The 16688-nt window shown below is 42.4% G+C and overlaps 1 protein-coding gene across 11 annotated transcripts in view; it reads right to left on the bottom strand.

Annotated features, from left to right (window-relative positions):
• ZNF532 (zinc finger protein 532) overlaps window positions 1-16688 on the bottom strand; it is a 109551-nt gene that overhangs the window by 25046 nt on the left and 67817 nt on the right. For all 11 annotated transcript variants that reach the window (XM_060029143.1, XM_060029147.1, XM_060029150.1 and 8 more), the window contains 3 exons: window positions 15126-15302; window positions 7798-7960; window positions 3447-3728 (listed from right to left, as the gene is read on the bottom strand). In XM_060029143.1, the coding sequence (XP_059885126.1) occupies window positions 3447-3728; window positions 7798-7960; window positions 15126-15302 (622 nt within the window). The remainder of the gene's footprint in view (window positions 1-3446; window positions 3729-7797; window positions 7961-15125; window positions 15303-16688) is intronic.

Raw genomic sequence — 16688 nt, 5'->3', positions numbered from 1 at the left:
GTGCTCAGAACCAAGCTACTCGACAACCTGTTCTCTGAAATGGTTGGGCTCCGTAAGGCCAGAGGAAGAATTCAAACCCAAGTCTGTCAGGCTCTGAAAGCCCAGGCTCCTCCCAATTTCTAGACACAGAACTGGACCACACCTATACCCCGAGAGAACCTCAGCAAGTCTCATAAGGTCCATTTTGATGGCATCTGAGTCCCAGGATTCAGTAAATGCAAATCTGCTTTAGGACCTTTCTATTTAAAAGTTAATAATGGTCCCTTGATGGGTAGGGGTACCTGGCAGCAAATGAGAAAACGGCTACAGTTATCATAGATCACTGAGTAATTCTCAAGATATGAACAAGTACAGACAACTTTCACTTTTTTATTTACTATCAGGTGCCTTAAATTCTAGATTTATTTGATCTGTGAGAATGACCTCAGACACTATCTCATTGAGGGGATCCTAATCTGAGGTCCCCAGGACGCCCCTAGAGCAACCAAGAAAGTATCTCAGGAGGTACGTGAGCCCCTAAAATTGTATATAAAATTCTGTGTATTTGTACATTTATCTGGGAGAAGGCTCACAGCTTGGATGAGATCACTGGATTAATAATACTGACAAGCTCATCTTTCTGATTTCATATTTGAGAATAGTTTAAGTTCCTTGTTGAACAGGCTTAAAGCTTCTGTAAATGATACAAGAAGCTGAAACACTTGATAAGTGGCTGGATTTCAGGGACTGGAATACAGGCAAGAAACCAAAGCTATAAACAGAGATTTGGAAGTTATCTGCACATATATTGATATATATGAGAAGTGAAGCTGTGAGGATACCTGAAACTTCCCAGAGAATTACCAGGAGAAAACGCAGGAGAGAGTGTACTGTTCCACACTTAAGAGTAGAAAATGCTTTTAGGAAGAACTGTCAATCGGGTGAAATACTGCAGTGGGTCAGGGACGTAAGAAAGGAGAAATGACCACCTGCCTCGACAAGGAGGTCACGAGTGAGGCGGGTCTGGTGACGGAGCCCGCAGTGGTCAGCTGAGGAGCACAGGGGGTGGAAATGTGCGGAAGGCAGGGTGCCTGCTGGCTGTCCGAAGGCAGGAGAGAGAAAAGAAGGGGGCAGGAGATCTGAGGTTTGGGGACAGGAGGGAAGGAGGAAAGAGTGGGAACAGACACAAGGACGTCTGTAGGTGGGGTGTGGAAGCAGAGGGTCCAGTCTGACTCAGTGCGGAGAACTCGCACTTTGGTTTCTGACTCAAGTTCAACACTCTTTTCATTTCAAAACAGCTTATAAAGACGTGTCTTTCCTTCCCTCCCCACCTTCCTTTGGTTCTTTCAGGAGGCCCAAGTGAACAGAATTGAAGCTGTAATCTAACCTCATGTGCCTCACTCCAAAAGGCAGAGAGTCTCAACTTCTTCAAAGCTAATCCTAAAATCCTGCTAAGCTAAACATTTCCTCGGTGACGAGCGGTGCCCCGAACGTCAGGGCTCACACCGCGTGCGCGACGCGCATGCGCACACAGCCGGCTGTGGTCCCGCAGGAAGGTGTGCCATTTCATCCCACCAACTCTTTCAACGAGCTGTCTCTTCATGTTATATTCTAGACCCAATAATTGTCAGACGTGCAAGATAAAGATATTAAAAAAAAAAAAAGGAAAGAAAATAATTCTGAAAGGTTCCAAGTTGGTTACAGAAATCTCAAATGTATAAGAAATGAACGGTTCGGACTACCAGATAATTATTACCGTCTGCTCTCGTTTCAACATTTGTTAAATCCAGTTTGGATGCCAAGAAAAGAAGACTTTTCCTAGAATCATCACACTGGGCTCTGAAAGAACTACAGGTCATGTATTTATATACTAGGTTTATCAAGTATTGCTGCAAAAGAACTACCAAATATTTAGCACAAATATTCTAAGATGCTACAGCCCATGAGGGGAGCCTAAGGTTGAGACAGTTAAATGAGCGATGTGCTTGCTGCTACAGCCATTTATATTCTCTAAGTAACTAATTCTTACATGAGGAGATACTGAATTAAGTGTAGCTAGACAAAATATAATAAAAAAACATCTTTTTGCCATCTGTGATCATTGTGATCAACGCTCAAAGGCAAGCTTACATTGTTTGGATGGCAGGAAGGCCAAACATGCCAGCTTCATGAGTACCTCAAATAAACAGCATAAATGAGAATACAAAAGTAATGCTTTTAATTAATTCGTAAATGCTACAGAAACAGACTTTTCAAGGATCTAGTATATACTAATCACAAACCAATTCTTATGCACTTTTTACACAGGTTCCCCAAGAATAACTATTTGGTTTTATTGGCTTAAATTAAAGCAATAAGATGGTTTCTTTAAAAGTACAGTGTCATCTGAACCAAAAGTAGGACAAGCTGGTATTAGGTGCCTCAGGATGTGAAACAAAAATACAGCAACGATGACGTATTCCCATCTAAAAAATTCAACCTGAATCTAATCCAATTTCTAGGAATTATGGGATAAAGAGAAACAAACAATGTCAAAAGGAAGCAATTACCTAAGTCCAGAAATGTGAGGGACAACTACAGGACAGATAACCCAATTTTTCCAACATATACAGCACATTAAAAAATAAAACAAAATGGAAGAAGGAATGCTAGAGAATAAGAGATTTAAGTTATACAACAACCAAAAGCAAAGCAGACTCTTTGGATCCTAACTGGAACAAACCAACTTTGAGACAATGAGAGTAATATTAAAAAATAATCTTGCTATTTTTATTAAGTCTAATAACAGGCATTTAAAAAAATCCGTAGTAGTTAGAGATGTATACTTATTATTTTAAAAAGAAAAAGTATGCACACTCAGATTTTTCAGAGATTTTGAGTTACAGAGCTTCTCCTGGATGGTTTATGGCTGAGGTCCTTCTCCTATCACCAAACTCAGGAGAGAATCACAGAAGTCAGACAAATGTTACAGTTTTCAAAACACCCACTTTCTTTCTCTCCTCCTTTCTCCTTTGTTTGTCATAGAGCTAACAGGCAAATTCAAATGTTTTTAACCTTGGTTTATCATGGTTCTCCGTTTCCTCAGCTATAAACACGGCTGTGGTGGATAACTCCCTGCTGGCCCCGGGGAGGACAAGTGAAGGCGTTATCAGCAAAATCACACAAGATTATAAGGACTTGGAGAGTCTTTTTTTAAAAATTCTTTCGGCCACGGCACGCGGCATGTGGGATCTTAGCTCCCCCATCAGGGATCGAACCCGTGCCCCCTGCAATGGAAGTGCGAAGTCTTAACCACTGGAACACCAGGGAAATCCCAGAGAGTCCATTTTATAGACTAAGAAACTGAGGCTCAGAGATAATGAGTGATTTTAGAGGTCATCCTACTAATTACCAGCAGAGCCAAGCAAGCACCCACGTCTTGGAGTGTCCTCCTTACACTGACAGGGAGGATTTCACTCGTCACTTACCTTCCCATGCTCCTTCCTCACGTGGGAAATGTAAACATCTCTTTGCGTGAATAACCGGTCACACTCCCAACACGTCCACCCAGGACTGGCCACTTTCTTGGGTTCCAAAGATTTTTTCACGGGTGATGGGGATTTCTTTTCCAATTTCTCTTTCCCGTTCACGGATCTGGTGTCCTCTTTGTTTTGATTTGCTGAATTTTGAGTTGTGGGCTTAATGCTCAAAGGCAAGTTTATACCCAAGTTTGGAGGCCCTTCAATACTTTTCAATGTTCCATGCATAGACTATGTTATAAAAAAAAAAAAAAGAAATATCTTTCACAAGTCACACCACTAAAAGAAAGCACATGTGGACTATCTTACATTATAGACATTTCAGTATGATTTTATTTTCACTCAGAAATATTTCTTAATATAGCAAGATGAAAACCTAAGCAAGATATACACATAAAAAGAAATAAAGGAGTATTAACTTTTACAGTTGCTCTAAGTTATGCGTTTCTTGTTCCAAGTAATTTTTAAAAGCTTATTTGCTTGTGCCATTTTAAAATTTGAAAAGAAAGACTTCTGTATTGAGTCCAAATCATTCCTGGCACTCTGTCATCCCCCAATGTACCAGAGTGAGTCCTCTCTACCACAGACCACTTCTGGTGAAGAACATTTTACTTTCACATCTACCCAAAAATGTTTAAATAGGCTAATATACTGGTAGGGGTTCAAAACCCTTAGCTAACCAACTTTAACAAACACCTGAGACCAATGTGTTAATAGCAAACCTTTCTCCCTCCCTCGAATGTCTTTCACATTCTTGAAATACTTCTTACAGTTTGGGTTTTTGCTGGGGGGATTTTTGGTAATTTTAATCTCTCTACCCCTATCCCAATCCATCCCTTCTTACTGATAGCACCCAGACATGTGAACTATACACAGTAGCTGCTCAAAAAGCCTTTCTAAACTGCCTGTTTATTATCATTAACATAATAGCCTCCATAGCCTCAACTTAAACTCACAGGATTTCAAATTCCACTGGCGTAAAATTAGTGCAATTTGATCCTGAAGCCCTCGCTTTGGTTTCTGTTTTGTTTGTGTTCTAGAAGCCTGGAGTCCAAAAAGAGAAAGCAAGCAAATATGTCTGTGCCTCAATTTACAATTTATCTTTGGATGGGGCTGTCTCATATCAGTATCCTCTGAGTTCTTGAATCTTCAGAAAGACAACAGGACACGTCCTAACTCGTGTTAGCACGGCTAGTGCCCTGGGCCACAGAGACTCACACTGGCACAGACCTCAGCTCCCTACTCTGAGTGTTCAGGTAAGAAGCTGCTCCTCTGGCGAACTCACCAGCATACTTTCTCAAGGCAGGCTCTTCTCTAAATTGTACCAAGAATTAACCAACCTTCTTCAATACCGTCTCACCCCGGCGGGAAAAATGGGGCTTCTATAATTTCCTCATGAGCAGAGGTTATAGGTCTCCCCAGACAATCGTTAAACTGGGCTGTGAAAAGGGCCTGGGCTGAATGTCTAATGTGCCTCTGCAAAGAGAAAATCTGGGGAGAGATGTCATCTCTTGACACCAAACACTGTGCATTTGCTTCTTTTCCACCATGCAGTGCAGAGGCCTGTGTTTAAATGGTCCTTTTCAAAACAGAAGCCAAATTTTTACATTTTTAACCACTTAAAACCCAAAGAAAACAAACCCCAAATCTTCTGATATACTTTTCATAAGGTTCTAGGCAAATGCACTTTTACTAACTAAAAAGTTGAAGAGAGGGTAAAGTATCAAAGTATTCTAAGATAGCCTTATGCTATAGAAACTCCAGAAAGGCAGCAAAAAGTGCTGCTGTGACCACAGAGCAATGGAATGTGTGCAAAAATGAGAATTTCTGATTTACTCATTTTGTTTTTATATTTTAAGTAAAAATAAAATTATTTTTTAAGGATGAATGTCTTTTTTAAATAAAAGAAATACAACTTAATTCTTCTGGAATTAATGCTTCCTTAGCTCCTGCAACAATAAAAAACCTGAATGGGGCTTCCCTGGTGGCGCAGTGGTTGAGAGTCCGCCTGCCGATGCAGGGGACACGGGTTCGCGCCCTGGTCCGGGAAGATCCCACGTGCCACGGAGCGGCTGGGCCCGTGAGCCATGGCCGCTGAGCCTGCGCGTCCGGAGCCTGTGGCCACAACGGGAGAGGCCACAACAGTGAGAGGCCCGCGTACCACACACAAAAAAAACAAACAAAAAAAACCTGAATGACTATAACTTGAAGGTTTACTTTAAATGGAGATGCCAACATGGAGCACAGGGGTCCCACACAGTGAATAAGTCCACACTGTGGTGGAACAAAGAAATTATACAAATTGGATTAAATTGGGCAAATAAAAATCTACCTCTAAATAAATATGTATGTAGAGAAACAGGGTTCCTGGGCTCCTTTCTCTTAATTTCTTCCTCATGAAAAACTGAACAGCGCTAGTATTAGACAATGTAAATAAATTCACAAGCTAGATATATACATACATGTAAAAAACAAAAACAGGGTGCCCCTAAAACTAGCTTTATCCTTACCCAGCCCCAAACACGTAAGGGCAGGATAATATTTTCAAACATACAGAACATACTTGAAATAAGAACAAAAGTGAGCATTCCCACTGTTTTTGTACCATGGAGTCTCGTGAAGGTTCAGATGAATAAACACAGTTCTCTCCTCCTTGTGGCCACAGGGTTTACCAGTTTTCTTCAGTCTCTATTTCTTGGAACCTTGTATTCCTCCAAATTCAGTATTAACACAAGGAAGACCCTAACCACAAGTCGGATGACCCCACTTCCAGATGTAACACGAGTTCCAGAAAACAAATACTTTAAAAGCCTCTAAGAAGCAACTTTTCTTCTTTTCCTCGCACCCCACCCAACCTGCATATCGTACATGTAAAATATCTGGGTCTGATTCCTATGCCCCTGTGTTTTTATTAGCAGTATGTAGTTTCTCCTGATCATTCATTAAATATTTATTGTCAAGATAATTTTGTAATTTTAGTAAGAATCTTTAAAACATCTTCAGAGGATTTTATTGTACTTAAAGTGAGAATGAGGAAACACTTCTCCCATGCATTTTCTTCGTCCTAGTAATGCCACGCCGTCACCACCTTCACGTGGCTTCTAGTGAGTGGCTTCTAGGGAGTGGCTTCTAGTGAGTGAGTGGCTTCTAGGGAGTGGCTTCTAGCGAGTGGCTTCTAGGGAGTGGCTTCTAGGGAGAGGCTTCTAGGGAGTGGCTTCTAGGGAGTGGCTTCTAGGGAGAGGCTTCTAGGGAGTGGCTTCTAGTGAGTGGCTTCTAGTGAGTGGCTTCTAGTGAGTGGCCTCTCTGAGAGGTTTTAGGCAGTTATGCTCATATACACTCAACACGGGAACTTTCAAGAACTAAGAGTCCATTCATTTAACTAACATGAGGTTAGAATAATTTAGAGACTTGGTTTGCTATTTAAACTGAACTTTTCTGTATAATACATTTAAAAACAGAAAAACTAAGAGAAAGAGGGATTGAGTTTATGTAATACTGGGTCTGTTCTCTTTTTAAAAAGGAAGTCACTTTAATCTCTGAGAGCCAATGGATATTATCTCCTAATGACACAGGAATCAAACTGCTTAACCTCTCACAGTGGACAGTTAAGAGGCTAGGACTAAGCTCTGTCCTTAGTGAGCTTAAAAGGCTATAAAGAGATTTAGGTGCCCCTTTTGGGGACTGGAGAGTGGGTCGTCCAAACTGGACATTTATTCATTTCATTAACTGAACACCCAGCAGGTGCCAGATACTGTGCTGTATCCTGGACATTTCACTGTCAGTTTACATGCAAACTTGATTAAAAAAAAAAAGACTACAAGATCCAGGGCATCAATTATAATGCAAACTTAACTGCTTAAGTAATTTCAAGGGAAAACCTTCATTTTTCTAAACACACCAGTATTTATACAAATTAACATAATTCATCAGAGTCCCTGTCTATTTCTAAATCCTACATAACACCAAGTTCTCAAAAAAGTAAACTTCACAGCCTTCATTTTCACATATGGGGGAAAAAAAAAACCTAAAGCTTGATTATTCTTTTAAAGTCAGGGCATGCATTTGTTACTTTGCTTTGATTTTTCATGGTATGCAGACCAGGGCTCGGGAATAAAAAGCATCCCTCAGTTAAGTGAACTCGTGATGACAGCATGTTGTAAATTGCTCATTACCAACGACCAGCGTCCATCCCTTCCTTTGACAGAGCACATGCTTTACCGGAATCTGCAGCTCAGCCTTGATTTATGACCAATGAATGGATCTGCGGTTCATTTAAAGGATGTAAGAGATGCGCACACACCTTGATATGGTCCATCATGAGTTGCTTCTGTGCGTATAAGAGAGAACAGTCTGGACACTTGAAAACAGACACCTTCTGGTTTTCGATGTGTTGGTCAAAGTGGCGATACAGCAGGGTTTGCAGGGTAAATACAGTGTCACACATGGAACACTTATATATTATTCTAAAACAGAAGAGGTGCAGGGAAATGTCAGTCAGCCCTCATCTCTCAGGCCAAAGGAACCACTACTTCACATCCAAGAATTCAGGAGGCAGAAGCAGCAAGAACAGACAAACACAATAAAAAGAATAGAGCAGTTTAGCTTTGAAACAAACTTTCGAAGGCAGCTGGCATCACTGGAGTGCAGCTCAACTTAACATTTTGGGATAGAGGCACTGGATCACATTTGCTTAGAAATCATTCTACTACCCACAGATCTACAACTGACATGGTTTTACAAGGTCTTTACTCGTAAGCTACTTTAACACAGAGCAAAAGCATCCTTGATTTTTTTAAAATATTTTTAAAGATCAGACAAGGAACACAGCCTGATGGTAGTACCCTAACTTGAGAGAATTTGACTGATGAACTAAGCAGGCCCACACGTCTTGGATGCCTGAACACACTGTTACTTGTTCCAGGTTTTCTTTCAGAGTTAGTAGTAATTTTACACTTGAACATCACTATTTCTGTACCTGTTCTTAACAACGAAAGCCCTGCACCAGGAAGCAATTATGCATGAAAATAAAGACGCATACAATAAAATCCACAAATCAAATGCTGCTTCAACACCTGAGTGCCTACTGTGCTCTAAATGGTTTAAAATACTCACTATCCACTACAAACCATTTCCCTACCTAATATGTTACTACCAAGCAGCCTCCTGAAGTTAACTCAGCAGCTCTGAACCTTCTGGACATAATTCCTTTATCCATCCACACTTTCCTCTGGCCGTCAGGAGAGAGTCCTCCCCGCTGCCAACCTTTGCCCCCAGGGATTTACTGGGTCACTGGTGAGCGCGTCTGCCCACAGGAGGTCACCCTTTCCCAACAGGGTCGTCCTGGGCCTTAAGGGAGGCCCTAGGGACACCTGTGTTTCCTCTGAACAACCAGGATCACCAGAACAAAGAATACCGAAGAGCAGCTTAGGAAAATGGCAGAGAAACCCTGACCAAAGGTGTGAGCCACATGAGAAAGAAAAAGCTGAGGTTGTTTGCTATTTCTACAGAAAAGTTAAAAAAAAGGAATGGCTTTCTTCTTGAAACCACTTGTCTCCTCGTAAGGTTTTCTTAAGAGAGCACTTCTCACGTACCTTCGGACTTCACTCTCTATTTCTATACCCCAAAATTATAGATTTAACTTGTTTTCTCTTTTTCCACATGAAATTTATGAATTTAATTGGCGTGAGTGACATGTTTTTAGAAGGTCCTGACATGTCAGTTACCCTGGCACAGAGCACAAGCACCCTTGATGGGAGAAAGGTTTTTTTTTTTAAGATCAGACAAGGTTTACAGGATTTCATCATTCAGCCCAAAGGTGGTACATTAATGATGTGTCACCCTTAAGTCTACCAGATGCGACGAAGATGTGCATCTCCTCACTGTCTGAAATAGCTTAGAGCTGGAAATAACCCAAACGTCTAGTAATATAAGTAGTTAAATAAGAACAATAATGTATGATTTTTTTAAAATTATGATGCAGACATATACCAATGACATGGAATGATCTTCATGCAAATTAAAAAACAGGTAACAAGACAGTATGCGGGATACAACCACATTTGTTTAAAGGGTATAGAAAAGAAACAGATGGTATATAACTATCATAATCTCTGCTGGATGGTAATTTTTTATTGTTTTGCTTGCTTACATTTCCTGATTTTTCTGTAATTAGCAGAATAGCCTCAAGAAAAGTACTAAGACTTACTAGCTAGGCTAAATATTTTCTCAGGACTCTATTCTTACACTTTCAGAAATAACTCTTTCATGAAAAATGGCACGGCTTGTTTTATTCATGCTACATTCCTTTCAGGTTCTGTTTGTTTTGCTTTGTTGCCTTCTACTGAACTGCAAAGAAATTATAAGACAGGACATAATCTATTTACTTCAGCATATTTCTGAGGAACAGGTTTTTGGTGTAATACTGGAATACACCCTACAAACCACTAACAAATAACCAGGGGGAGGGACTTCCCTGGTGGTCCAGTGGTTAAGAATCCTCCTTCCAATGCAGGGGACGCAGGTTCGATCCCTGGTCCGGGAACTAAGATCACACATGCCGCGGAGCAGCTAAGCCCTCGCGCTGCAACAAAGAGCCCGCGTGCTGCAACAAAAGATCCCACATACCACAAGGAAGATCCCACATGCCACAACTAAGACCCGATGCAGCCAAATAAAAAAATTTAAAAAAAAAATTAGCTATCCTTAAAAAAAAAAAAAAACTAAGGGGAAATGGTGACCTCACAGTGCAGAAATCTGGCCGCTGCCAACTGGACTAGATGATGGAGGGTAACATCCCTAGAAGGACAGGTAGGCGGTGAGCATCCTCGATGGGATTTGATGAGGAGATTCCTGCCTGAGAATGTATCCTGAGTCCAACTATGAGAAAGCGGGGCTGGGCCGGGAAGGAGGGTCATCCTCAGAACACAAGACCGGTATCCTCTGCTGGATGAGAGGGGGAAAGACTGAGCAACTGCTCCAGATGGAAGCACGCTGATGGGACAGGACAATTAAATGCAAAATGTGCTCCTGGACTAGATTTTGTACCAGAAAGAAAGGGAAAAAAAAGACAATATCTCAACAACTAGAGAAATTTTCATGGGATCTATGAACTGGTTGGTAATGTAATCCATGCTGGTTCCTGGTTGGGAGGCTAGATGGTAGTAATAATATACATGAGTGTCCTTTTGGGGAGGAGAGGCAGAACACACTCAAATATTTATGTCATGATGCCCCATTATTCCTAAATAGGAGACAGGGAGAGATACAGAAAGAAGAAAATGAAAGGATGAAACAAATGTCAGAAATGCTAACAACTGGGGGATACGGGTGAAGGGGACGCACGAGTTCTCCACAGTGCTCTTTCAACTTTTCTGTAAGATAGAAACGATTAAAAAATTAAAAACTGGGGGCTTCCCTGGTGGCGCAGTGGTTGAGAGTCCGCCTGCCGATGCAGGGGACGCGGGTTCGTGCCCCGGTCAGGGAAGATCCCACATGCCGCGGAGCGGTTGGGCCCGTGAGCCACTGAGCCTGCGCGTCCGGAGCCTGTGCTCCGCAACGGGAGAGGCCACAACAGTGAGAGGCCCACGTACCAGAAAAATAAATAAATAAAAAAATAAAATAAAATCTGGTGCTAATGTCAAAAAAGAAAAGTCCAAATAAGGGTACCACGAACCTGACAGACATAGTGATAGGCCGTGACCACAGAGCAGACTCTCCAACTATTGCTACAGTGCAGGAAAGAACCACAGGGAGACTGGCGGGCAGAGAGGAGGGAGGGCTTTTGTTCAAGACAAGGAGACCAGGACTTCCCTGGTGGCGCAGTGGTTAAGAATCTGCCTGCCGAGGCAGGGGACAAGGGTTCAAGCCCTGGTCCGGGAAGAGCCCACATGCTGCGGGGCTACTAAGCCCGTGCGCCACAACTACTGAGCCTGCACTCTAGAGCCCGCGAGCCACAACTGCTGAGCCTGCGCACCTAGAGCCCATGCTCCACAACAAGAGAAGCCACTGCAAGGAGGAGCCCGCTCACTGCAACGAAGAGTAGCCCCCGCTCGACGCAACCAGAGAAAGCCCACATGCAGCAATGAAGACCCAATATAGCCCAAAATAAATAAATAAATAAATTAATTAGAAAAAAGACAGGGAGACCAGTGCACACAAAGGTGGAGTCTACACGGGCACAGCATGCTGGGGACACTGTGGCTGGATGCAGGGGAGGTACTCTGAAAGATAAACCTAAAAGTTTGACTTGACCCAACTGCAAGACTGAGTGAATGGCAGGATAACTGGACTAGAACAAAGGAGGGAGGAGGTGGCTGAAAAAAATCTGCAGGGGTGGGGAGGCAGGGGATGGAAGGTAGGGGAAGAAAAACAGGAGGTGGAAAGGAAAAAGTCAATCCAAAAACCCACCCTCAGTCAGGACAGAGTGCTACCCTTGAAACAAATGTAAAAACACATGAGTAAAGGATTCTAAGCTCAGAATTGCTGCCAACTGCCTCCATCACCACTGAGTGAGTACAGCCAGGTACAAGGCACCATCCGAGTAGGACACGTCCCCACACCTCCATTAGGTGAATCTGCACCACTGCCCCCTCACAGCTGGGACACGGGCTCAGAGATTAGAGAATCTGCTTGATGCTGTGTAAATCCCAGGGCCGTGCTTTAAATTCAGCTTCATCTGAATCAAAGTCCTCCACCACGCCGCTACTGTAGTTTTGTACCATTTTATTTCTTAGGAACTTGCTCCAAAACTCCATCTCTTGGGACTTCCCTGGTGGCGCAGTGGTTAAGACTCTGCACTCCCAATGCAGGGTGCCTGGGTTGGATCCCTGGTCAGGGAACTAGATCCCATGTGCCGCAACTAAGAGTTCACATGCCACAACTGAGGAGCATGCACGCCACAACTAAGGAAACGGCGAGCCGCAACTAAGGAGCTTGCCTGGCGCAACCAAATAAATAAATCTTTTTTTAAAAAAAGGAAAGAAAGAAAAGAAAAGAAACTGAGACATAAAAAATTAAACAACTTGCCAGTAAATGGCAGAGCAAATAATCTGGATTCAGGGCCCATGTTCAATCACATAGCAATCAGCTGAGCACTCATGATAGGAGACCCAGGAGTGTCATGGATGAGGGCACTCAGACTCTTTAAAAAAAAACAAAATGGAACAAAAAAAAGAACAACTCCGTCTCATACAATTCTTCACTTTGAAGTCCTCATTGCTCTATTTATATACATTTAGAAGAGGCAAATGGAAGGAAGGGAAAAGCACCCAAAGAAACGGCTGGTTAATCAGACGTCGAGGAAGATATAAAAACAGTCACAAGACTGTATCCCCATAAAATCTAGTAGTGGACATTCAAAATGATCTTAAATTACCCAGAAAAGATTAAAGGGTGTTCAAAGTTCCCTTTGACACAGCAGGGAAACATGCCTGACCACACAGTGGAAAACAAAGCACTGGAATGGTACCTGCACATAATAATCACTACATCTGTGAAATAAAAGTCTTATGTTGTGCTTTTCAAGTTGAGGTGCTGGGACTCTTCATGGGTGTATTTTCAGACTTCCATATATTCTCTAAAGGAAATGGGAGGTGGGATTTTTATATTGATCTTTAAAAATTAATGTAAATCATCTGCATAATTTTGAGTCATTTGCATAAAACCACCTTAACCAAAGATTTTGAGTCATTTGCATAAAACCAGTTAACCAAAGACTGCTGGGAGATTTCATGCCTGATGTTCTACTGGTGTGGGAGCTACTTATTTACGTGGGGCTATAACTTTAACAGAACAGAGATCTAATGTCGAACGAAAGCTTCTGGGTCAAACGTAGGCCAAGCAGCTCCCAGCATGGCACAGGAAGCCAGGCTTTATAGAGTGTGCATAGGGAAAGGTGGCACCTGTAGTACGGGTGACAATCACAGGGCCCGAGGAGCAGCATCTGCTGCTGCAGTGAGGTCTTGACTCATTACCCTGAATTAATGCTGTTAGCTGTGCTCACTGGTCTGGGAGTTTTGTTGTGTTTTACTTGTAAATCTGTTTTAGTTTTATAGTTTAAAACTCAATCGTTAATGCCTATCTTTGGGCTTGCACCTGTTAAAAAATGACTGTAGTAGAGAAAAGTTTTTAAGAAAATACTGGAATGATTTTTTTCCTATACATTACTCAAATTTGAGGAATATTGTTTTAGTTTGCTTTAATCGTTTGCTATGCTGTATTCCCAGGTAACAACTACTGTTCCAGATTTCATGCACATTCCAGTGAATAAAGTTTTATTTACTTGAATAAAAAAAACAAGTCAAAAACTATATTCACCGGGGGGGTTGTGGGGGGAGAGAGTAGGGGGTAGGGCAGACTATGCTATTGTCCGAAAGGCTGATGACCAGGAACACTGAAGGCTGTTTAACTGACGTTTCACTAATGTCTGTCTTCGGAGTCAAGACACCAAGTCGTATGTGGATCCCCTAATTTGTAATGTGTTTCATTTTGAAGATCTACAAAGATCAGAGTGAAGGTCCTATTAGAATAAAATTCCATTTTCTCATAGTTTTTTAGTAAACAGAGTCACTTCTATCGTGTTTAGCCAATGACATTTCCCCCAAACTAAATGTTACATGAAAGCCAGACATACATAACATGGCATATCCACATATCTTCCCCCAATGCTTCCTTGATTATAGAGTTTTAGACAAAACACACCAATAGGTTTGAGGCAGCAAATCTAGCCTCACATAATTATCAAATTCCACACTGCCGCAAACAACACAGGAAGAAAGTGAACATCAGGCCGGGCATCTGATCCAGGGCTGTGTGCACATCCAGGGACCAAGGAAGCAGGGGAGGTGCCGAGGCTACGGGCTCTCCGTGTGCCAGAGAGAGGGGCCACGTGCCATGCATTTTAAAGACCTCACCCTGCTTTATCCTCACACAAAAATCCTCACACAAACCCGGGGACAGAAGCGTGACCCTCACTTTACAGGGGTCAGTGCCGGCCCAAGGTCACTCAGCTGGTGGGTGGCAGCAGGATTCTGACCCCAGCGCCCTCACTGCCTCGTCTTTGCGAAGCTGGCCACCACTGCAGGCGGGCAGCCCGTAACTGCCTGCTGAAACACAAACTCAACGAGGCAAACACTGACAAAATTAAGAGCGAAATCAAGCAAAAGATGAAATTTACTTTTTACTAATCAAGGATTTACATCGGCTATGAAGTTAAATGCAGGAACCAGTGTCTTAAGTAGACTTCATCTTATAAATGTTACTGTGAAAAGTGTTTAAGAAACTCTGAAAATTGAAAGAGGACAGTTTTTTACAGTCTTCCAAGAACCTATTAAAATCGTCTTAAGAAAAAGAACAAAATCATCTTAAGAAAAAGAACAAAAATGATAAACATTCACTTGTTTAGCAGAAACTGATGACAAGCGCATGAATGGTAAGTGACATTTTAGGGCAAAGAGTCCCCCCTGGACAGGACTGAGAGGTTTAGGGAGTTACGAGCTATACTTCGCAGAGCATCAAAATCTGCACAGCGGCATAACTTTTCATATCTTAAATTATATCCCACAGAACTACCACCTCTTCTAAATTACTAATAAAGGAGTGGGGTAAAAGGCGAAAGGCAGCATGACTTACTTTGGCTCTCCTATCTTGATGCCGGGATGCTGCGTGTAGGCATGAGAATGTGTACTTGGGGCAGACTTAAACGCCATTGGACAAATAGGACACTTGTAGAAGACTTCACAGTGAGAACCTTGAATGTGAGACTTCAGTGCGGCCACATCAGAGTACACAACATTGCAATGCACACATCTGTTAGAAAATAAACACACAGTCGTTAGCACGAGACCACTAAACATGTATAACTTAACTGTGTAAAACTGGGTAAAATGAACAAATAGCCCTTTAAGGTTCTTAGGAGCTTTTTTAAGCGTGTGGGTTTTTTCTGTTTGTAACAGATCAAATTACTTTTATATATTTGAGAAGGAAGACCATGAAGAAGAGAACTAAAACTCCAATGGACTATTTTCTGAGCATCTTTCAAGTTTCTAAGAATGAACATCCAGACGCCAGGCTGTGGTGAAATCAATGGACCATGGGGCCACGTCAAGGCCAGCAGCACAGCAAGACCCTACGACTGCTGGCTTTGAGAGGACCCCCGCACGCTGGATTCTGAGGTTCCCACCCATCCCCAATACCCAAAGGAAGAAAGCTTTGCTGTCTAATCCTATATGCCATCGACAGAGGGACCCAGAGGAACAAATGAGTACTGGCTCCAAAGCCACAGCCGCTGTGTCGTGACCACACAGGAGGCACTGAACGTTCCTGGAGGCTACAGAGAAGGTCAACCACCTAGTGTGTTTGTCTCCTGGAGATTCAATTTAAGTACACTTACATTTGTTTAACAAATGACGTGAAAGATAAACCATCTGAAAAACCAACCTCCCTATGTAAATTGCCTATCTAACCTCTTCTTGAATTTCTAATAATTTGATGATTAGCTCACTCCTCACTCAAATCTAGTCTTACAGAAACAAACTTTAGAACTTGGAGACACTTCCCCCCAGCCTCACCTTTCTCACGCAAGGACGCCCAGCACCCCTTAACAGTCCACCCATCTATCACCTAGTCTTCCTTCTTTGTTCACACCTGAAAATTATTTGAGAGTGGTCTCTCTGTCGACCCTCGACCCTCGAGGGTCTGCAGGGGCAGACCTTTCACACACCCGGCAGACGTGCCCTGGGTGTGAATGTGAGGGCTGACCTGGGGTAGGAAGACTGCAGTTGGGGCTGCCTTCCAGGGGCAGCGCTCGATGGCGTTGACACCTAAGACACTTCTGTTCTTAGAACCTCCCTCCAAATTCAAGGAGCAGCTTCCAGAGTCATACACGAGTGACACACTCTAAACTACACGTGCTCTATAAAGCCTGCCATGTTAAGCTTTGCGGGCATTTCATAAAAATCATAATTAATGCCTTAGCATTTTAAATGACTTACGGCATCATGTTCAGCAGCATATACATTAAAAGCACTGAATATAGGAGAATAAATACAGAATGCTCCTCTGTCCTATCTACTTGACCTACTGTTTTAGGCAATGAAGCCACCCAAGCACACTGCAACAATTTTGAGTTAACTAGAACCTGGGTTTTCTTGAACAGGTTACTGATCCTCTCTGGGCTGGTTTCTCATTTGTTAA

The sequence above is a fragment of the Delphinus delphis genome, chromosome 13 (assembly GCF_949987515.2).
Source record: "Delphinus delphis chromosome 13, mDelDel1.2, whole genome shotgun sequence".
Classification (NCBI taxonomy): domain Eukaryota; kingdom Metazoa; phylum Chordata; class Mammalia; order Artiodactyla; family Delphinidae; genus Delphinus; species Delphinus delphis.
The sequence above is the reverse complement of the archived record's forward strand: the minus strand, read 5'-3'. Positions and strand labels throughout refer to the sequence as shown.